This window comes from Micropterus salmoides, unplaced genomic scaffold, assembly GCF_014851395.1.
Source record: "Micropterus salmoides isolate LMB-PRFRI ecotype aquatic unplaced genomic scaffold, ASM1485139v1 Ms_hic_scaffold_22, whole genome shotgun sequence".
NCBI lineage: Eukaryota > Metazoa > Chordata > Actinopteri > Centrarchiformes > Centrarchidae > Micropterus > Micropterus salmoides.
In genome coordinates, this window is record NW_024041373.1 from 22,214,584 (window position 1) to 22,238,627 (window position 24,044).

Sequence of the window (24,044 nt, forward strand, 5' to 3'; positions counted from 1 at the left end):
AGCTAAGCAGCTGCTGGATGAAGCTTCATATTTACCATATAGAAATGAGATTGGTATTCATCATCTTATCTAACTATTCACCTGCAAGCGAATAGGCCATTTCCGAAATTGTAGAAAGCTTGCTTTTAGCAGGACATGAAAAAAAAAGAGGACTTTAATACTGTAAAGGAACATATCCCTACTTTTATATTCATACCTGCTTTTTATTTGGGAGACTTGGAATGATAAGGATAAAATGAATACATTGAAAAGAGAGAGGAGAAACAGAAATAGAGATAAGAGACAGGACAAAGACAACAACTCTGCCAGTAAACACAGTAGCCTACAATGATGAGCATAACTTTATGATATCTGGCTAAACTTTTTACACAGAGCTTAAAAGAGATGGCACGTGAGAGAGAGAACCAACATACAGTTTATTGGAATTTAACTTCCTTCCCAGCATTTTCCTCCAAGCATCAAGCCACACACAGACACATACACACACATTTATATATATATATATTTACACAAAATGAAACCTGCCTCCTTATCACTTACTTACAGCATGACAGCACACTTGTCTGATATTGCTCTCTTACTGTCACTCGTTCTACACCTCCAGCATTTGAAAGCTAATGCACGAAAAAAAAAATCACATTTACAATCATACACAGTACAATGTATGCAAAATTCATTCTCTGCATTTAACCCATCCTAATTAGGAGCAGTGGGCATGCAAGGACACACCAACACACAGAGGCTACTAATTATCTACAGTATATGTGTGTATGCTAGTACCTAATATCACCCATATATTAACTCAACCCTGTGTAACTCCTAATGTGTTTATTGCTGTGATTGTGTCTTTATTAAACATTCTGTGAGACAGAGAAATGATTGAAGAATTACATTTAATAAAGATTCCAGATCTGACTCAAACCCAGGATGTACCACGTTATTGAAGAACAAACTGATTGAATTCAACTAATTAGTGGTGTTGAATGCTGTTGTGGTAACACTGGCCTTGAACTCAGATGTGAACTCAGCTTTGGATGTTGTACAGCTTGTTTTTACTGGTGCAAAAGTCTTAAGATAATAAAGTTTAATTGGAAACTACTGTCACTCAGTTCCACTTCTTCTTGGGCCGTGTCCACCTTTACACCTTTAAAATGTTTGAAGTTTGTGCCTGTGTTTGTGTTTTCAAAGTTCACTGTCCACATCGAAACACCAAAACAGTTACAAAAACGTATACGCGCACATCACATGAGCTAGCAGTGTAATGCCAGATCACGTGGCAATCATCCTTAAAGGATCATTATAAACATCTATCTTCTCCTTTACCACACTACAATGACAGACCAGCATTATGGTCAAAAAATGCCAACCAAAGCTGAATAAGCTATAAATTTCCCACATTTATCCGATCTGCTGCCATGCTTCGTAATATTCAGATTGACTTGACTTAGTCGTATTAGATTCATGTAACTTCATCAGTGTTGCTTGATTCTGATAAATCAACTATCGTGCAGAAGCCAAGAATGCAGTTTCACCAGGCAGCTTTGAGGTGTATGTGTGTGTGTGTTTCATCATCCTTTTCCTCTGCAACTGCTTCTCCAGATCCCTGCTAGGCATGTTGAATAGAACCATGACAACTTCAGATGAATAACCATGGAAGTGCTTGTGTGGAGGAGACATTGTGTCACTGGTGAAGATCAGCAGCAGTGTGAACATTGTATATCACCTGAACGTAAACACTACAGTCAGCCGATATGGTTACATACTGTATGTATTGTGTGCATATATGTCACTATTAGCGTGATTAGATGTTGTCAGTTGTCCAGCAGCTGTGTGACACCGTCTGCTTTTCACAGTGTAAACATCTTATTTATCTAAAATGTATATTTACATTTCATTGAAAACACTTCCACTAATGTTTGGTTCTCCTAATTTACCTGTTGGGCCACAGAAAATGAAAGCTTTGAGCTTACTCAAAACTAGTCCGAACATTGGGTTGATTTGGTTTATCAAAGATGCTAGCAAAGCAACACAGTACATAAAATCTGCACAGCAGAGTCATCAGATAGGTCGGACCATCGTGTTTAACTATATATCTTGAAATGACTTGGAAGTGACTATTAGGTTGAGCAACATCATGGTGATTTGGTCTATGGTCAGTGCACAGAATGCTCCAAAGTTCAACATGTTTATTTATTTATAGAGCCCAGATAAGAGAGATATTTGGGTAGTCTTGAGCAAGTACTTGGCTGTAACGAGTTTCTGATACAGATAATGTGCTTACTGTTTCTGTTGTCAAAACTAATGCCTATATAGAAATATGTTTGTGTGGTGCAACCCATTTCAGTTTAGCAATGCACAAATCTCCATTTTAAACACTTTACTTTTCACCACACTAGTTGGTTAGTTTTGAGTATTTTGTATAGAAAACCATCTCTTTTCTCTTCCAATAAAATGTAAAAATAGTTTTCATGACTCATTTTGACCTGTAGGAGGTGTGTGTTTGGATTTCAACTGGTGCAATGTAGTAGATGTTTAATTTATTAATTTAATACTTGTCTTGATCTAACAACCCAGGTGAGGGAGGTGTGGGTGGAGGTAAACACTTCTTCAGCTTCATATCTTTCCACAGCTCCGTATATCACAATTGCAATGGTGGAGATGTGTGACCCCATGGCTTGTCAAAAAAAGTGATGTCGGCACAGCTTGAGCGCTGAGATGATCTGATCTAAATAGGTTGGTTTTATCAGCCAGCTGACATGTAACAAGCTTCAACTCTTTTTAACAGGGCTGGCATCAAAGGATCCTTTATCCTTTATCCAATGTCGAGGTATACTTGGGCAAGATACTGAACCCCAAATTGCTCCCTTTGGCAAAGCGATTAGTGTGTGAATATGTATTAATGTCTATATTTGTTTCTGATGGCAGAGGCACCTCAGCCTCTGAATGTGATGTAGTGTAAAGCGCTTTGAGTGGTCGGAAAGAATAGAAAGGCGCTATACAAGTACAGACCATTTACCATGTATTCAGCCTCTTGCCGCCTGCTCTTACACTCTACAATAGCCAGGACTATGGGCATTGTAAAGCCTGAAGTCACCAGCAGCAAACATATCACAGGGAAAGGTCTTTGAGCATCCGCATCAGCTGCAAACTTTAATTATCCAATCTGACAATGTGACAAAAGACCACTAGCTCAATGTTGGTTTGTAGATATTTAATCTCCTGTGCATCAGTATTGGCTGCTATGACTCAGTGTTTGATTATCAGTCAGTCCTGACCCAATCACTGACATGCTACACTTTCCATCCAATACAATGACAAATGCCTCAACTGCCTCTTCGCTTCCTCTTTTTCTTGTCCTTTCCCTTTCTTTTTCTCTGCACTACAAACAAGTCTGTCAAAATTCATCCTGCCACAACTGTTGTGGTGACCATGAGCTCTACCCGTCCTCATAGCATCCATATTGCAGTGCCCCTAGCGAGCATAAGACAAACTAAATATGGCTTTGTCGTTCATCATTCTCCCAGATTTCTGTTGTGATGTTAGTGTGACTACTACTTCCCTCTGAGCAGCATGGCCCCTTGTTCTCACAATGCCTGGACAAAGAGGAAACACTCATAAGAGGATAATTGGGCCCCTGACGCTTTTCTCAGGCTGTACTGTGGAGAACTCATTCTGCTTCTGCGTAGGTGCACAATTTCCTTAAATGTGCTTCCAAAGCCGCAGAGGCCATATGACTTCAGCGTGTTGACAACCCATCAGCTCACTGCAATATTTCTTGTGTCCTTCTGCTTTGCATCAGCACGCTACAAGGTAACACAGCAGCACATAGCAGGACATCATTAGACAATCACTGCACTGTGTCCTCTCAAACTCTGTAAAGCAGATTGTTTTCCATCTCACTTGTAAATGATCAACAGACAGTAAACGGCATATTAAAATCACATCTTATCTTAAGGTATGCCGATCAGATGTATTAGTATCAGTGCGGTAAATTTACTGATCTTCTGAGCACTGACCATAGACCCCCGTCCCCGTCCCCGTCCCTTGCTCTGATCTGAGAATATAAACATCCACCCTCTCTGGTCTGGCCTTCACCTCTGTCTGCATGTCTTTGTGGCCAGAGAAAGTAACAGTGACTTTGTATTTGTGTGTATGTGTGTGGGGGTCTGGCACCATGCCATCCATCTTGTACAGCTTTTTTTAGATGGACTCCTGGGAGATTTTTTAAAAACAGCCAGCAAGCAATCTCAGTAAATCATGTTATTTATGACTCCTTTTTCTGGATTGGAATTTCCTAGCATGTCTCTGTATGTAACTGTAAACAGCCACAGTGACTCTTGACAGCATGGACACATAAATAGAGTACCAAAGTTTGCATATGTTAGCTGAGCAAAAAAGAGTAGAGTGGGATTCATAAGTTTAGAGTTATTGCTTAAGTGATGATACTGAATGGCTGTTTCAGTGTTCAGTTTGCAGTGAGGCAGCAACATGGGGCAGGCAGCAGTGTTTTACCATTAGCTACCCCATTAGCTGGTTAGTACTACCTCTGATTAGATTAGAAACAACTTTTTTGTCATTATGCAGAGAAGGGGTACAGAGCTAATGAAATGCAGTTACCATCTAACCAAAAGTGCTGGAATATTTTTCCAGATGGGTGCAGTTATGCTATATCTTACAATATGTACAATAGAGTTACAATATACAGATATTATACAGTAGCCTATGGCATTTGTAAATATATTAAAAATGTATAGAAGAGAAGTGGACAGAGTTAGAGAATGGAGAGTGAAAATGTAAGGATGTATGTAGAGTATGAAAAGCAATCTATACATATAGTATGGTATAGTGTTGGTATAAAGTCGGTTAATGCACAGTAACATTATTTAACATTGTAGGGGTATAGTCTGTGCAACAAAAAGTTAAATAGCGTAGGGTTTCAGTCTGTGCAAAAATATGGTCACTGCACAAGTTACATTTTTATTTATTACTAGATTCTTCATCTGAAATACATGAAATATTTTGTCACATTCATGAATAAAAGGTGTGATATGGCAAGAATAACTATCCTAGTTGTATAACTTGTACTATAACTATAAGTTGTAAATTAAATAGTAGGGTTAATAAATAATTACACAATTATATACAGACACAATTGTATATTTCGATTAGTAAAGGTTATTAGTATACACTCAATTTAGCTACCTGCATGTCTTTTAACAGGGCATCTCTCAATGTTTCAAACCCAAACCACAATAAAACTGGATTAAACTAAACAAGTGGGACATGTTTGCGTCCATGAAATCAAGATAAATGTTAGCTTCTCTTGGGATTTTGAGGCATCTTGTTAATTCAGAAAAACAGAGCAGAATCATTTTTTTCCCATGAACACTTATCTCATAATTCTGAGAAAATTATCTTGTTAATTCAAAAAATTTTCATCACTAGTGTCACTAGTTTTTGTAGCGGGACTCGACAGAGTCACAAGAATGCGTCAAACTAATGTGCTTGTTAATCATATCACAGGTGTGTGTGGGGGCCAAAAACACCTGTGAGGCAGGCTACTTCCTTCCCTTCCAGGGTCGGACCTCTCGTTTATCTTCCATGATGATGCACATAAGCATCCAACCAGATGTGGTATGGAGACCCACCTCCATAGTTGCTTTTATTGTATATGGTCCAGCAGATGAGTGACAGATTGGATTTAACCTCGATTTATCCGGTTAGTGTTTGCTGAGTATGCTTTTGTTAAGTGCCTGGTTTTCTTTAACAGCAGATGTTCAGAGTTGGAGATGAATGTTTCTTTTTTTTTCCCCTGTCACCTACATTTTTTCAGTCAGATCTGTGATCATTCCTTTGACCTTCATGCTGCTGTCACCCTTTTTTAGCCAGACACAGAGGATTAACAGTGAATGGGTTATGTGAGATGATTGTGCCTGCACATATGAAATAGGTATATCCCACCTGCCAGCGCTGCCAGGAAATAGAAAACACAATTCCCATGTCAGACATCAGCTCAGACAGATGGTTGTGTGAGACTGAGAGTGTGAAGCTGATTATCCCTGCTAGTGCCTCTTTGGTCTACTGGGAGCACTCCGATGACTGGTAGATTAATTTAATTCCCACATGAGAAACTATGGGCTTAAATGTGTTTAGCAACAATAAACATAACAAAATAACCAAGGCTTTGTGTTTGTGCAGCTCACGGAGGTCAATGGTTCACAGTATAAGATTTGTCTCTGAGGATAATGAGTGGAGTCTAGCTGACTGTGCTAATGATCTGCTGTGTTGAAGGATAATTAGTTTTGTCTCTTCCAGCGGGTTTCAAAGGCATCAAGATACATTTTTCATTGTTTTACAAATAGTTGTGGCGTTTCCCAGGAGCTGGGTCAAATCTGCTAAGGCTGCAATAGATTCTGTGTGGTTGTCTTCAGTGCAGGTTTGATTGGTTAAAAATGTAAATGTAATACAATGAAATATATACTACAAATTCTCCAGCAGAGATGTTCCATAGACCCTTTTCACTGCAACATTTTGATATGTCATGGCAGGAAAAACCCTTTATTACCATTAATAACGATTGTATTACATTTTCCACACATGCAGGCTCGCTGACATGGCTTTGTCAGACCAATAAATCAAGAATTAATGTTATTAGTTACACGTGTGTCTTTCCTTTCTTTTATGATAAGTCCAAATACAGTATACAGTCTGCTTTGAAAACAATCCTGTCTAACAGAAATGTATATTAAGCTACTTTGCAACACCATGTATCTGCAACGTCATAACTTGTTTGCACAGAACATATCTGCAAAATGTTGATTGACAATCCATTTCATTTGTTTTCCCTATATATGCCCTTGTAGCAAATACAGCATAATTAATGTTTTCATGGTTAGGTTTGGGTACTGAAAGCACTTGGCTAAGGTTAGAGAAAGATTGTGGTCAATACTGACATGAAGACATGACTTGTTTACTGATAAAACCACATAAACTCCCATAAACTCAACCAAAGTGTCCCACAACTCAAAAAAGCAGTACAAAGCAGGACTTAAACATAATTTCAAGGAGACAGGGTTAGTGAACACGGTCTGTTCTATTCTCAGTTTTCAAGCTTGTTTGCTACAGAAAATGAAATCTCTCTCACAGAGCCACCAGAGCACCACCAACATGCTAATTACATGAGCTGATGCTGCAGCTTAGACAAGGGTCAATGTCATGAAGGTGAGACAAAATGAACCTGCTCAAGGCACAGGTGTTATAGTCTTAGAGATCATACAGTGGTTATGTCTTAAATTAAACCCAAAGCATAGCATTATGAAAGAGGTAATAAAGGAAGGACATGCAAAATGAACTTTCTATAGTCGAAAGTTTATCAGATATAACAAAAGAAATCCTTGAACTGGTAAAACTTAATATCCTACAGCTTCTCAGGATCATATATTTTATAGCTGGTAAATTCAAAATAGCTGTAAATGCAAAAAATGCCTGTTTCATTTATGTGCTGTAGCCCACAGTTGTGATATTTTTATCTCTATCTTCATTTACTGTCTTGAGTATAGTATGATTTTAATATAACACAATGCAAGAAAGTACTTTAAACAATTATTTGTTGTTTTTTCCACCAATCCTCAAAATGTCCACAAACCCCCAAGGAAATAGTTGTAGCAGGAAGCAGGAACTCTTCCCACCTCCTGTCAACAATATATATATATCAGCAGAGTAATTTTTCAGAGATATTTTTTTCAAATAACTGGTCACCAATACATGAGCAAAAACCACATTTTGGTGTGGGCATTTGTGCCAAACCTAGATTGCCATACAAAATAACATAATTATAGTATACATCCTGTTTAATATGATCATAAATCTCACTTTTTAAGCCTCTTAATGAATGTATTTTTAGCACTATCCTGTAAACAGACACTGTTGTGTTGACCAAATACACAACAAATAAATATATTAAACAGGCTACAGCATTCATTAGAGTTGGACAATAAGAGCTTGCTGATTTTCTTTTCAATGTCGTTCTCCTTCTCTCTCTTGCAGTCTCAGCAGAAATGCATTATGATCTTTGCCTTGGTGTGCTGCTTCGCCATACTGATGGCATTGATTTTCTCAGCTGTGGACATTTGGGGCGATGAAGACGGGATCACAGAGGAGAACTGTAGCAAGAACTGCAGGTGAGAACTGCAGAACCACAAACACACAATACATTGTCAGTGGTTCCCAATGTGTTTTGGCTTGAGCCCCCTCCTGACAAGTTCTGGCCTTAGTTAAAACAATGCAAAGGGCTGCATTGGTGGGGTTGTGTTGCTTCATGGACCAGTGGAATGAAATTCAATTTGATTTTAATTAATTGACTTATCAGAAACATATATAACAGGTCATGCACTGTGACAAATACATATGCTTTGAAAATGTCAAGGATCACAATAAAGTTAAAGAAAAACTTATTTTCATTCTGGTTCTCTAATCTACAAAGTCCGGTTTGAGAAACAGATCAGTGATTTTGCCTCATTGGCACCTTTTTTTCTCCATACATCCAATTGTGTCTATATTGTTTTGTGCCAATGATGCTAATTATTTATGAGAAGTTTACTACATAAGAGTAGGATATGAAAGTCACGTCAGCCACAGTATATAATAAATTACAGTCAGTTTATGTTTATGCTCATTCAACTTTATTCAAAACTATCTGCTTCCAAGGAGTCATACTGTGTCCGAGAAACAACTGAGGGTTTCATTATTTTAAGGAGCTACAATGTGTACAGCAAAACATTAGAACAAAAAACAAATGCATTGTAATAAAAATATCTTTTGAGATTATGGTTGACATGAATTGGGACGTTATAACTGGTCACTAACTCTACGGGCTTCCATAGTTAGAAACTCTGATTGTTTTAGCTCATGTTGAAATCTAGCAGGTCTAACTCACTGGCACACGATATAAACTGCAGTGTAGAGGCTGCTGACCCCATGGCATTGCTTGCATTATTCCCTCAACCTGATCCTATTGTGTTCTTCCCCACTGAAATGATTACCAGGCTCTTCTGAAAGTTACTTTATACTAGACTTTAGCACATTTCTACAGTCTGTTTAAGTTTTAAGAATATGACAAAAATCCTGAAAACATTATGTCCTTGTGGTCCAGAGTGAAACTGGCTGATACAGCAGTCCCTGTTCTCTCTGCTCTCCACTTCCTACTGGTTCCCCTTCATTAGACTCGTATCATGAAATTTACCATTCAGCCTTGAATCACTTCCCTCTCTCTGGCTGTGTCATCTACTCTCTCTCTCTCCTCTTCCCCAAATCAGCCATTACAGACCTTAAAGACAACTCTAATTGGCACTCCCTCTTCCACTCAAGGCTGAAAGTGTAATTCCAACTTGTAAAGCTTAATTGGACTTTTCCCCTGCTCTGACGGACCCCTAAATCTTAGGGGTAGAATGAGAGATAAATACGAGGCTGAGGCAGGGATGATTGGAAGTGAGGGTGAACCAGATGGAGCGAGAGGAAGAAGATGATATCAGGGTAGATTTGGAGTTGGAATGAGTGAGCGATGAATAGATTCATCAGCTGTTATCGGCTTGCTGTCTGTGATGACGGGGTGGGGGCTTGCAGTTCAAGACTTAATTCCCAACAAATTTCAGAAATGTGTGCTGTCATTTTTATTCAGATCCCATAAGCCTAATGATGCAGTTTTACTGTGATATGAATAATTTAAAAGACCTATGAGGTGTGCAAGTGTAGCATAATTCATGATTTCATAAAGTATTTTGCTCAAAGCAAGTTGCAGTGCAAAATAGGAAAAGTGATAGATTACTGAGACTGACATATTTCTAATGAGGTGCACTGAGGCTTGCTCATGCTCACATAACTTTCTAAAGGTGCTTGTAATTCATCAGAGAAAATGTATGTAAAGGTCATTTTTTACACCAAGAGTGTTCACTGGAAAATGATCCAGTAATTAACTTACAAATGAAATCCAGGACTACTGAATAATCTAAATACAGAAGACTGATCTGCCTTTTTGCCTTGGTGTGCAGCCATTAGTCTCCTTACACAGAAAAAAAACCTCTTAGCTGCTTTTTTGTTTGTGATGTTGTAATTTAGCCATGTCACACACAGCTGGTTGTATATTATATATTAACTCTTTTTGCCTGAATAATGCTAATTCTTTCATCAAAGGGACAGGAGTCCTGAGATGGGCTGCTGCTACTGTGTGTCTGTGGGAGGAAAAAACAGTCCCGCTAATGCAGGCAGTTGCTCCATGTATTTGTCTGACAGTACAAACACATAATTAATTTGATTATCTGATTGTATCCAAATGACTGCAGTCTAATGTATCTCTGATGTACAGCTGTTAATTGCCTGGTATCAGACAGCTGACAAACAGCTTAGTATTGATCTACAGTTTCCCTAGGGAAGGGCAGAAACAATACTTGGAGAACCAGACTTGTCGCTTCCCCAACTTTGTTTAGCTTTAAGCACCACCTGAACAGTCGGCTGCTGAAGCATACAACATTTAAAAATATTTTTGAGAGCAAACGTTCCTTCCTTCCATTAGGTTTTAAAAATCGGTTCCTGCACTTTAGGGCTGTCACTTTTTCAAAAAGTTGAGTTCAGAAACAAAATCAGAAACAGAATCAGATTTATTTGCCAGGTATGTGTGCACATACGAGGAATTTTGACTCAGGATTGTACACGGCTCACGATGTGCTGACTCATACAATAATACAATAACACAATGATAAAATCAGACTGTTAGGAATGTGGTTTTGTGGTCTGTTTTTGGTTCTGTGTTTCTCTGTGTAGTCTTGTTTAGTTAGTCCTTTAGTGTTTACTCCTGGTCTTGTATTCTCTGTTTATCTTTGTGTATTCCATTGTTCATTTACTGGTTCTGTTCAGCTCTCTTTGTACCAGTCTGTCATGTGTTATAGATTGTTCCCTGCATCTTAGCTCCTGCATCTCACCCCTGTGTCTTAGCTCCTAGTTTCATGTCTTAGTGTTTACTTCTGGTCTGTGTTCTTATGTGTTATTTTGCCCATGTCTAATCTGAGTTTTGTTTTGTGCTTGCTTCAGCCTGTGGTCCTTGTTGTTAATGTATGGTGTTTTGCATCTGTAAGTGTCTCTCTGTTCCCCCCTGCTGTCTCTCTGCCTACCTTGTTAGCCCTGATCCCGTTCACCTGTGTTGCTCCCGCCCCGCTCGTTAGTCCGTGTGTGTATATGCCTGCTCTTGTCTTCAGTTTTGGTCACATCACACACAAAAACAAAACAATATAGACAGATTGAGACAATAGCAGAGTGAAAAGGATGAGAAATTCTTATTATTATTATTATTATGTACATGTTGGAGGTGGATGTGATATACAGGTACACATACATATACACGTATACATGTACACAGTGCGATACCATAGTGCAAAGGATGCTGGAATAAATAATGTATTTGAGGTAGGTGGATTTGGTATGCAGAATCAGAAGGAGCTTTATTGCCAAGTAGTGTTTTACACATACAAGGAATTTGCTTTGGTGTTAAGGTGCTACACGCAGACAGACATACAGCTGACATAAATAGATGTAGAAATATATAAATATGTAATAAACAAATGCAAGTTATATAAGAATAACAGAAGAATAGAGAAAAATAAATCCTGGAATACTGAAGTGATGGAAGATTGAGTGCAGAGCGAATGATACGCTGCAGTCTGCCCTTGTCCCTGGCAGTGGCAGCAGCGTACCAGATGGAGATGGAGGAGGTGAGGATGGACTCGATGATGGCGGTGTAGAAGTGCACCATCGTTGTCTTTGGCAGGCTGAACTTCTACAGCTGCTGCAGGAAGTACATCCTCTGCTGGGCCTTCTTTGTGAGGGAGGTGATGTTCAGCTCCCACTTGAGACCATCATTTCGATGGTGCCCAGGAAGTGGAAGGAGTCCACAGTGGCGACGGGGGAGTCACTCAGGATTATGGGTGAGGGTGTGGCTGGGCTCTTCCTGAAGTCCACGACCATCTCCGCTGTCTTCAGAGCGTTGAGCTCCAGACTGTTCTGGCCGCACCATCTGGTGACCAGATGGTCAATCTCCCACCTGTAGGCAGACTCATCCCCACAAGAGATGAGCCCAATGAGGGTGGTGTTGTCCGCAAACTTCAGGAGCTTGACAGACTGGTGTCTGGAGGTGCAGGTGTTGATATGCAGGGAGAAGAGCAGAGTGGAAAGAATGCAGCCTTGAGGGGAACCGGTGCTGATGGTCCTGGAGTCAGAGACATGTTTTCCCATCTTCACGTGCGGCTTCCTGTCTGTCAGGAAGTCTGTGATCCACCTGCAGGTGGAGTCAGGCACGTTCAGCTGAGAGAGCTTGTCCTGCAGCAGGGCCGGGATGATGGTATTGAAAGCACAGCTGAAGTCCACAAACAGAATTCTGGTGTAGGTTCCTGGGGAGTCCAGGTGCTGGAGGATGTAGGGCGATGTTTACTGCGGCGAGCTGCAGGGGGCTGCAGGGGGTCCAGGAGTGGGTCTGTGATTGATTTAAGGTGGGACAACACAAGGCGCTCAAAAGACTTTACCACAGAGGTCAGGGCAACGGGTCTATAGTGATTTAGTCCCATGGTCCTTGGTTTTTTGGGGACAGGGTTGATGGTGGAGGCTTTGAAGCAGGCTGGCACATGGCATGACTCTAGTGAGGTGTTAAAAATGTCTGTAAATACCAGAGACAGCTGATCAGCACAGTGCTTCAGTGTGGATGGGGAGACACAGTCCGGCCACGCTGCTTTGCGAGGTTTCTGCCTCCTGAACAGTCTGACGTCACTCTCTAGGATGGTAAGAGAGGGGGAAGAGGTGGGGGATGAGATGGTGGACTGTGGCTGGTCAGTGGTGTGATGGGGGATGGTGTCAGGTCTGTCCTATTGTCTTTCAAAGCGACAGTAAATCTGGTTTAGCTCGTTGGCAATGCATGAGTCGTTCAAGGAATGGGGGGATTTAGGTTTGTAGCTGGTGATCTGTCTGAATCCTCTCCAGACAGAAGCAGTATATACAATATGAAAATATAACAATATGAACAGTATGAACAGCTCTGAAATAGAAAATGATGAATAAATAATAGCGGTAACCTGTAAACAGGTGGCTGATTAGAGACAGAGTTACTGGGTTATTGCACAGGAATTCTTCCTGACACTGTGAGTCAGAAATCAGCTGTTCATCAGAGTGATTGCTTGTGGGAAGAAACTGCTTCTGTGTCTGTTGGTTTTGGCGTACAGTGCTCTGTAGCGCCTACCAGAGGAGAGAAGCTGGAACAGGTTGTGTCCGGGGTGAGATGGATCTGCAGTGATGTTTCCTGTCTGTTTCCTGAGTCTGGAAATGTATATTATGAGCTGGCGCAGGACGTACATCCTCTGCTAGGCCTTCTTGATGATGGTGTCAGTGTTGGGCTCCCACTTTAGGTCTTGGGACATAGTGGATCCCAGAAACCTGAAGAATTCCCCAGCAGACACAGGACTGTTGAGTATGGTGATTGGGGGGCAGAGTAGGGGGGCTCCTCCTAAAGTCCACAATCATCTCCACAGTTTTGAGCGTGTTAAGCTCTAGATTGTTCTGACGGCACCAGAGAGCCAGCTGATCAACCTCCCGTCTGTAGGTCGACTCGTCACCGTCCCGGATGAGGCCGATGACCGCTGTGTCGTCAGCAAACTTCAGGAGTTTGACAGATGGGTCTCCTGAGGTGCAGTCATTGGTGTTGAGGGAGAAGAGCAGTTTTCAGGCAGGATGGTGACACACCGTCTGAGCCAGGAGCCTTCCTGATCTTCTGCCTCTGGAAAAGCTGGCGTAAAGTCACGTATTAGCAGGCTAATGTTAGCTTTGTCAGTACATCTAGCTAGTTCCATTTAATAGTTGGCAGTTAACTTGGTCAGTAAACTAATCTCCACTTTGTAAACGCCTACATTATAACTAGACTAAACTTGCCAGGACACAAGTGCAGAGAACACACCACTGGTGCAATTTTGAACATCAAAAACCTCATATAGATCAGTGCTTAAGCCAACACAAAACAAGGACAGCTACTGCCAGAATAGGCAGAGAAAAAGAACTAAACAAGCCACAGAAATTAGGCTACTGAACTAACCAAATAACTCTGGACTGGAGTGAAAGTAGCTTGGCATTGACAGCTCAGCTACCGGTATCTGGAAAAACAATGTGTCCAGTATAGTCTGTAGTGAGCTAAACAGGTCTGGCACAGGATGAGGCTGATTAGTCAAGGCAAACTATTGGCCATCACTCAAAATGTCAGGGAACACACAGGACAGCTGTCGACACAGATATGGGACAATGTATTCAACAAAGTACATGCATTCTACATTCATTTTCACAAAACACAGAGGTTCTTTTTAAAATAAATATAATATATTATAATAATATATAATTTTTTTTTTTACCATGGCAACATTGTTTTGGTTGTACTTGATAAAACATTGGACATTTAGCTTTAAAACAAACAGCATGCAGGGAGCTGAACAGCAGCAGCTCCTGTGATACCCATATTAATGTCCTTGCTGCTGTGCACCCAGAGTTCAGCGCAGCTCATGAGGGGAGTGGATAATTTATATCAGATGTCAGGTGCTGACTCTGGCACACTGGGATTTTTCAGCATAATCCCATGTTGTTACTCTAAGCGTACGCACAGACGCGCACAAACAATATCACAAGCTTTTGCATGTAACTGCCACTATTACATCCATTACTTAACACGCTGGATCATTTCTGCTGTTTGTTTAGCATGTAAACTGCTCTGTGTTAGTGTGAAATATGTTCTTGTGTTCTGTTTTTTGTAATGAAGGAGAGTTCTTCATTTTTAAGATAATGAATCTGAGATCCAACAGTGTTCAACAACCACAGAGCGAAGATGGTAACCCATTATCATTCAGAGAGTGAGGGACTTTATATTCAGACACACTCTTTCTCTTTCTTTCTGTCTCTCTTGTTGTCTCATGTATGCACAAACACATACACCGTAAAATTTACACCACTTATTTATTATTGGCAGCTGGGGCCGAATCACACTCATTAGTGCACAGATGAGTTACAATGGAGGAGACCAGCAGTGAACACCACAGGCTGCATAAATCAGCTGCCTCCCTGCTTCTCCACTTTTAATACCAAAGCCTGCCTGGCTGTTTAAACGACTCAGAATCACCATTCATCATACCTCACAGCCATTAGAGTGGACTGAGAGGATTTCTTTCAGAATAAGATTACCTCTCCTCCTCTTCCATCTGTTTTCCATCCATGCTTGTTTCTTCTCATTGTGAGGTGTTTACTGTAGCTGGCCTAGTTTTTGCTGTTATTTCAGAACAAAGAAGGAGACTCTACGATGGGTGATATAAACGTTAGTCTTCTCTATAATTGTCCACAGCGTCATTGTGCCTTTTGACTTCAGTGTTCAGTCCTTAAACTCTGTGTCTGACAAATGAAAGAATATCCGCCGAAATGAAACCCTCAGTAACATATGATTCAACTTTACATGTGATTCTCCCAAACTCTGCTTCACTAAACATGTTGATTGTCATTTCCATGAGGAGGAATCAGCATGTTGTGATTACAGAGGGTGTGAGTCCTACAGCTTGACCCTTGGCCATGTACCAAAACCTGACTTAGCTTTACTTTAGCCAGGAATACATTTTCAAGCTGTGAGCTGGCAACTGGCCTCTAAATGTGATACCAGTGCATTATCACCTGCAGCACAGTGTTTCACCAGTGTGCCTCACCAGTGTGCCCTTGAGTGAAACACTCACTAGACCCTGAGCTGTCACACTTTGTGCTGACACTGTGCTCTGACTGGTTTGAGTGCTAAGACCTATCACAGATTCCTAACCAGGGAGCCCGCCAGCACAGACTCCACAGTATTTTATGGCCAGAAATGTTTTCCAATACAAGCTAATAAAATAGTCCACAACTGATAAAGCTGTTCTTTTTTGGTTTAGGCTGAATTATTCTGATGACTAATTATTGAGAGATTAAATAAATCACCTTTTTCTTTTACCATGTTTTATAGGTTTTATCAGGTTTGCAGCACACATCTTATTCATGTGACCAATCAGCAAAATGAATAGCACATTCACTCATGATGACTTCCCGTCCATGTCTGCACTGACAAATTAATAGTTGTGCTTGTCATTTAACAAGATTCTTAAATTAGAAGACTGTGGTTTAAAGACATTATTTCACATATTCCCTGCTTCACGTTTGCAATGCACACTTTCAAAATACCTTAGTTATGAGCACAGTACAGACGGTTTGCCATACTATGGGCACCTCCATGTTCTTTCTATTGAGCCACTAAACTGCAGTATTCAACATTTCTTAAAAAATGCATTCCCTCACATGGAATTGAGTACATTCTCTCTAGTTTCTTGGACAGCATTTTATCCAGAGACTTAATCTACCATGGAGGTGCAACAGAATTTATATCTGTGTTGCTGTTCACCCTCACTGAACACCCTCTCCTCTCTTAAAATCCAATTGTCAGAAATCGATGTTGAAGCCAGATACAGACTGAATGTGGTGAGCGTTGGAGCTTGGTAATAGCCTGGTTCTGAATGGCTGCAGATCTAGGCCTGCCAGGGCTAATTCAATCTGTTGTTTCCAATGCTAATGCCTCTGTCATTTTCAGGCCTCCTGGTAGGTTAAAATGGGAAGTGGAGATACATGAGGGAGAGCTCACAGTCATGGTAGCCAGTTAACTTGACATTACACCCTGGCAGAAAGTGCAGGGATATTCACAGTGATATCTACAACCATTGTAGTGCAAAACAAGTATCACTGATGACATTTTCCCCATCACTGGACAGTTTAAGTGACTGCTCTGAATCTTAAGCAGATATGCTATCCTGTACTTCATGCAATCCACTGAATCTGACATATAGTTGATTGGGATTGCCTCTATATATGATTTCATTCTATGCTAATCGCAGCAAATACAGTAAATTACCCCAGACTGCTGATGATTACATTAAAATGCTCCATGTGATAGTGTAGTGTATGAGAAACCGACGAGAATATATCCAAAATGACTCACTTTTCGCCGAGTAGGTGTAATTTAATCTGCATTGCTGACAACTCTGCACATCAGCCTTCAATTATTCTCAGACCCTGCCGGAGGCAACCTGTACAAAACCTAATGATACTTAATGGAATCTATGTGGTCTAGAAATCTTGATAACTCTCATTAAGCTAACGAGAAAGAGGAAGAAAGGCGCTGTTAGCTAATTTGTCAAAAGAAAGAAGGAATATAACCTTGTGTCAGTGGCACCCAAGCTTATAAGAACTCCACTAATGCATACAGATAATTGCTTTGTGAAAGACCATGAACATCACATTCATTTCTTTTGCATTTTTCCATTAACAGGTCTCTATGGCTCAGCATAATAATGCCTTCATTGGTTTTTTAAATGCAGGTCTCTTACATCATTATGTTTCTTCTTTACTCCAGAGCAGTGCTTGTGGAAAACATCCCAGAAGACATCTCCTTCCTAGACAATACTACATCCCACCTTCCTCTCTCAGTGGGGCTGTACAACTTACTGGACCAAGCCATCCGGGTCGTAGAGATAGTTTCCCCGCTGTGGGTTCTCAACTCTTCAGATTATGAATCCAGCTTCCAGCCTGCAGCCAGACAGGTAAAACCAGAGCAAGCAAACAGAGATTTGTCTCATCAGAGTGTGGCACTTATTCAAATGTTGTGTATTTACCTTTTCTCTGTCTCCACTTCTGTGTCTTTTTGTCTGAATTGGCCTCTTTGCCTCCTCTACATAATAATCAGTGGTAAAAAAAAAAAATAAATGTATCAGTCTTTACTTAATTAAGTAAAGAAAAGTAAGTACTTAAGTACTAATACAACAATGTATAAACACTTAATTGCAAGAAAAGGTACTGCATTTTGTGTAGTAAAAGTGCATTGTAAAAATATTACAAGCAAAATGGTATGAAAGCATCAAATTAAATGTACTTGCCCATAAGTGACAGTAAAGTGATATTATTATTATTATCATAAGCCATTATTAGATTTGTTACAACCCAGCTCGTTAGGGTAGGGCCGTAACAAGGTATGTGGGTTAAATTAAGGAGGTAAGGACAACTGAATTCAGGTTGAGTCAAAGTTTAATTAAATGAGTTGTCTCCAAAAAAACACAACAAAAGGAGGCTATGTAGGTACTGACAAAAAAAACACTTAACAAAAGGAGATCAGTACCTACATGCTGTACAGGAATGTAGTGTAACCAAACAAACAATTTTCCCCCTTAAAGAGTGCCACTCACACTCTAGTTCACAAAGGTTTTTACTGACAAGAGTCACTTAAGCCTGCAACCAACAAACAGATCAGATTTAAACACTCAAGACATTCACAGGGGTACACAACCACCAACAAGGAGAACTGATCACTGGCTCACAGTCGCCTCGAACTGCAGGAACACAAACTATTTGTAGGCCAGCTGGTGTTGATTGGTGAGTTCTGGTTGGCAGGTTCGGTAGGATCCTCGACCACACCAATCAGACGCCAGCAAACAGCAACCAGGAAGTGGGTGGTTCCAGGTCCAGGGAACCAATCCTCGACAGGTGCTTGCCGTGGGGATTTGCATACAGCTCAGAGAACTCCAAAACACAACTACTCTAAGGCAGCCAGCGGCGGCCGTAACAGATTATTAATGATGCATCAAGCAGAAGCAGCATTTTACTGTTGTAGCTGCTAGTTCAAACTATTATACAGTCAAATATTTTTTCCAGTGGTCCGTTACATTGTGGAGATGATTTATGGTGTCAACCGCGCTGCATTATGGTTTTGATTAAAAAAAAAGCTGTCAAAAATTAAATGAAGAGGTCAAAAGCACAATTGTAGAATAGAAGTATAGAGTAGAAGTAAAAAGTAGCATAAAATGGACACATGCAAGTAAACGTACCTGAACATACACTTGAGTAAATGTACTTAGTAACTTTCCACTGGTGATAATAATACATGTAATGTGTGACAGAAAGGTCGATGTGATTTGCATTATTTGCATTAGCTGTCCAATTGACAGCTCATCTGCCATATCATCTGATTTTATCCACATCCCCAAGTGATTAAGCAGACGACAGCTCATACATGTCATGTTTATCATATCCTGAAAGGATAACAAAGAAGAGTTGGTTTTCTGCTTCAGCCAAATCAGATAATAAAGTCAAAGTGGACCAAATAACAGTATGATACAAATTATCACCAGAGTGGAAAATCAATAACTGTCCTTTTAGAATTGTACTTGCTAGTAAAATACTTACTATTTTCAGGCTGCTTAAAGTGAACTATTCATTTTAGGATTTGAACTGGATGTGTGTTATTGAAAATTGCCTGGAGGTTTTCTAAACTGTTCAAACACACACTCACAGACATAGGAGGGAAGCTGGACTGGAAAAATCAATAAACTTTAAAGACAAAGTTACAAAAGGTGGATGTGGAGATGCTCTTGATGCTCATAACTCAATTCTGTGACAAGTTTAGTTGTGGTTAACTTTTTCTCACATACAATGTTTAAAAAAGGCAACATCAGCTGTATTGCCTCAAATCATAAAAAATGGAAGGTATTCAAGGCATTCAACCGTTTGCTGAACTGTGCAAGTTGATGAGCTTCCTTCCCATGTCAATGCTACATTAATGATGATGTGGTTGCTAATTATCTGCAAAGTCATGAAATGGTGTGTTCAGCGTCACTCCACTCAGACTTCTTTGACTAATCTCTAATTTGCAAGGTTTTCTGCCTAAAAGCCTAAATGGAAACTTGCCAATGTCACCAAATGTAAGACTTTTTCTTGGAATCTCTTGGCATAGGAATGTTTGTATACCACAACATATATAAGATTATACTGCACACTTGAAAGGGGCACTTACATTTACAAAAATGTGGTTGACTTGCAAGACATACTTTTAAAGGAGAATCCAATACTTTGTCATTCTCCCTCCAGCATCACAGAAAATATTATAAAACTGTTTCCCAGGCAGAAGTAGTGCTGATCGAATGCTAAATCGAACTTGATGTGGAACATCGGTGGAGTGCCCATTTATTCAAATTTCTGTATTAAAAGAGCTGTGAAAGTCATGCTATAAAATCTAAATGTGTAAATGTGTTATGAAACAACAAAATTCCCAACGTCAACACTGTTTCCTCTGGCAGGTTTGGTGTAAAACAATCAATACTGATGAAACAAAATATTAGATGCAAAATATTAGACACATCTTCCGGATTTTGAAATGAAGCCCATTTGATCAAATTCACATCTCACTTGTCTCAGTCATTCTCTAACTCTCCTTCTGTTCATCTGCAGCTCATCTGTTATTGGTATGCATTTACGATAAATCAATAAGGGATGCTGGGATGGGGTTTACCTCTGCTGAGGTTGAAGAGAGCCACTTACATATTGTGTGTATCAAATTGGATACTTCAAATGAGCAGGAGTAACTATTTCGACTGAGCAAACAAAGAAAATATTAATATTTAAAAACAAAAAAGAAACTTGGCATCACAGTGGCTGGCAGCAGACAAAGGACCTCTGGGAAATGTAGCACAAAAATACCATATAACATAAGCTGCTAATGGTGCCAAAATATTACGAGACAATCTAAGCAATTCACAAGAACTATGTCTGAATATAAAGTACATGAATTTTATGTGACAGCAGAGTTTTACGATGTGTTTCCCTCAGGGCAGGGCACTGCTGTCCAGGCTGCAGGGGCTGAAAGCTAAAGGAATCCAGCTAAAGATCTCCAGCGGGATGATTGACTCGACTGAGCTCAGGACGCTCGCCAGACACAGTCAGCTCTCACTCTCACTGTATTATAAATTCTGTGTCTGTGTTCAAACATGCTGCAGCTAAGCTCTGTCTGTTTAGTCTGTTGACTGTTCTCTCCCCCTATTTGTGCTGCTCAGTCCTTTCAATCTCTCACTCTCTTTCCATCTTTCCCTTTATCTGTCTTTGTGTTTCATGTTCTTGTTGTTCATGTTTCTGTCTGTGGCCAGATCTCTCTTTATCCTTCTCCTTGTCTCACATGCGCTTTCTTTATTTCTGTCTTTCTTTTTCTTGCTGGTTTTTGTGTTTTACTCAGTCCCTGTTTCTGTTTCTCTCTCTCTCATTCTCCATTTCTAGATGCTGAGGTCCACTATGTGAACATGACAGCGCTGACCCAAGGCCACCTCCTCTCCTCCTTCTGGGTGGTCGACAAGAGACATTTCTACATCGGCAGCGGCAGCATGGACTGGAGATCTCTGGCCACAGTATCTACAATCCACTACGCATCACAGCGCACACAGAAACACATATCCATATGTAAACATAGGCATACTCAATTTGCACACAAAAACAGGGGATGTGGCAGAGACATTTGAGAAAATGTAACATCATGATCCCAGTCCTGCAAATTCTGAAGCAGCAGTGTAACACAAATTATGCAAATGTGACCCTCTGTTGTAATTTTGATAATCAACTTTGATAATGTTCTACTGACTCAGAAAGACTCTTACTTTACTCTTGAAAGAAACTGAAATGAAAAACATCTGAAATAACTTGCAGTAGTATCATGGCCACTGGTCATTTATTACCACAGGGTAATACATAAGTCCTTTGCTTTGAATAATTACCTAAATGTATGTTTACAGGTGCCCTAAAGGTTGCATTTTTGGATTTTTTTATTCAGTTGATATATTTACTGACACATACTAAATATGAACACTTGCACAAATGTTATAAGTTATGAACCCTATTGAAACACATTTGAAGATATAGTGATATATCTTATACTATATGATAGTGATGATTATATATGTGCTTAACTAATATGTCTTCTTCAAAAAGTTGTAGATGGGGGGTAAGGGCTGATTTGGGCAGTTTGGTTTGATTTGGTTTGGTTTGGTTGGTATTGGGGTATGTAAGGTGGGGTGGCATCCAAAAATAGACGGTGGCTATTCTTTCATCTTCATCTTCAAAGCTGAATTTCTTGCATGGTTCATTAAAGTGCAGATCCATTTGTTAGGCAGCTTCATCTATCTTTAGACACCCAGAGATACAAAGGGCCTTGATTTAGGAAGATGAATTGCAAGCAGTTCAACCAATGCATCCTGTCGTGAATTCTTAAAATTCGTTAATAATTCAATTTATACATCTGAAGTCATATATTCACAATTCAGTTTGAGCTGTTGAAAAAATGTACATGGCAAGTCAAATTATATGTATTTTATTTTGTGCATATTGGTGTGTTTTGAAGGACACAGACTACGCTGAAAATAAGATTAAAATACTCGGGATCTAGGCTTCATTTAAGTATACATTGCTCATGTAAATAATGCAGGGGGGGAAATGAATATGTGGAGTGAAACAGAGAAAGAGTGGGCCATTTAGAAGGTACAGTCTGGGAACCTGACTCTTTGAGGAAAGTGCCTCTTTGAAATGATAATGCAGCAGAGAGCAAAGATAGAATATTATTGAGAGAGAGAGGGGGACCAATGTAATGTCTTCTCATGCCCTACTGTTGCTGTGACAATGGCCGAAGATCTGTAACTGGATGAAAACTTGGCCTGACAAGGGGAAGATGTACGCTGAGTGTAGGTAGACGGATGTATAAAAGTGTTGAAAGAGTAAAAAACAAACAGGTTAAGATTAATTAAAAAGGAAATCTGACTGACAGCAGTTTTGTTGATGATCTTGGAAGTAATGACGATGATATGCAGGAGAGTGACAGAAATATTGATGTAAATGTTTCAATGTTTATGGTGATGCTGATGAGATTTGTTTGTTCTCCAGAGGAAGGAGCTGGGTGTGTTGGTGTACAACTGCAGCTGTCTGGCTCTGGACCTCCACAGAGTGTTCAGCCTCTACTGGGGGCTCCAGTATAAAGACTTCATCCCCTCATTCTGGTCCAAGCGTGTCTTTGCCCTCTTCAACAGGGACACACCACTGGAGCTCACTCTCAACAGCACAAAGGCTGAGGCTTACGTTTCTGTAAGTGACTATTATTGCATTTGTTTGTCTTGTATATTTGCCCAGGGAAACTCTTGTTTTTTCAATCATTTCAATGTGGCGATTTCTGGTAGATACTTAAAGGACAAGGTTAACATGCCAACCCATAATTTAGGAGGCATTTTGTATTGATGGCACTAGTAAAGGGGAAGGTTGTATGAAGAGTTAAATTCCAAGAGCCTAAAATCTATTTAGATTAATGCTTGCAGTAAAGTTACCATTTAAAACATTGGACATCTGTCAATTTTTTACTATCATCATCAACCGATGGTTAGTATTTGTTGTCTAAAGTTATTATTTAGGCTCACATACCTTAGATAATAGCATTCCATTTCCTTCCATTACTCACACTCAAAATTACTTTACATAATTGATGGTTCAAACGATGGACAGACTATTAAAAAATGAGCTTCAGTGTTTGGTTCAATTTGCCGGTTGGGATTTTGGGACAAGTCTATATTTCAGTTGTGGAGAACATTCAGTCTATTTTCACCACATCAGCATCTTAATTCAGGAAAAGCCCAAGCATAATTATGAACATAAGTAACTGCTGCATCCTATTTAGGAGTTCAATTAAATTGAAAAAAAATACATATATATACATAGCACAAATTCATAACAGAAGTTTTCATTGCACTTTTCAGATACAGCAGGTCTAGATCAAACTCTTTTCAATAATATTAACAGAGACCCAACAATTCTCACAATGAGCAAGCACTTGGCATAGTGAAAACAAAATACTCCCTTTTAAAAGGCAGAAACCTCGAGCAGAACCTGGACTCAGGATGGGCGGCCAATTGCCTTGTTGGATTGAGAGAGAGGGAGAGAGGGTGAGATCATGTTCCACATAAATTTTTGACAGCGGACATTTTGATATGTCAAAGCAGAAAAAGCTCATGTGTAATTAAAAACATTAATAACGACTGCATGCCATTTAGATGAGCTAGTTTCATTGCTTTACTATTGTGTACACTGGCTCACTAGCATGGCTCACTGGTAGGCCTACACCTTAG

The 24,044-nt window shown here is 39.9% G+C and overlaps 1 protein-coding gene across 1 annotated transcript in view; it reads left to right on the plus strand.

Moving 5' to 3' along the window:
- The window catches only part of LOC119917526 (inactive phospholipase D5-like), a 50,148-nt gene that overhangs the window by 19,517 nt on the left and 6,587 nt on the right, over positions 1-24,044 (plus strand). Inside the window, exons 2-6 of the mRNA XM_038737890.1 lie at positions 8,047-8,180; positions 17,483-17,669; positions 20,725-20,833; positions 21,166-21,293; positions 22,816-23,013. Coding sequence (XP_038593818.1) covers positions 8,047-8,180; positions 17,483-17,669; positions 20,725-20,833; positions 21,166-21,293; positions 22,816-23,013 — 756 coding nt within the window. The remainder of the gene's footprint in view (positions 1-8,046; positions 8,181-17,482; positions 17,670-20,724; positions 20,834-21,165; positions 21,294-22,815; positions 23,014-24,044) is intronic.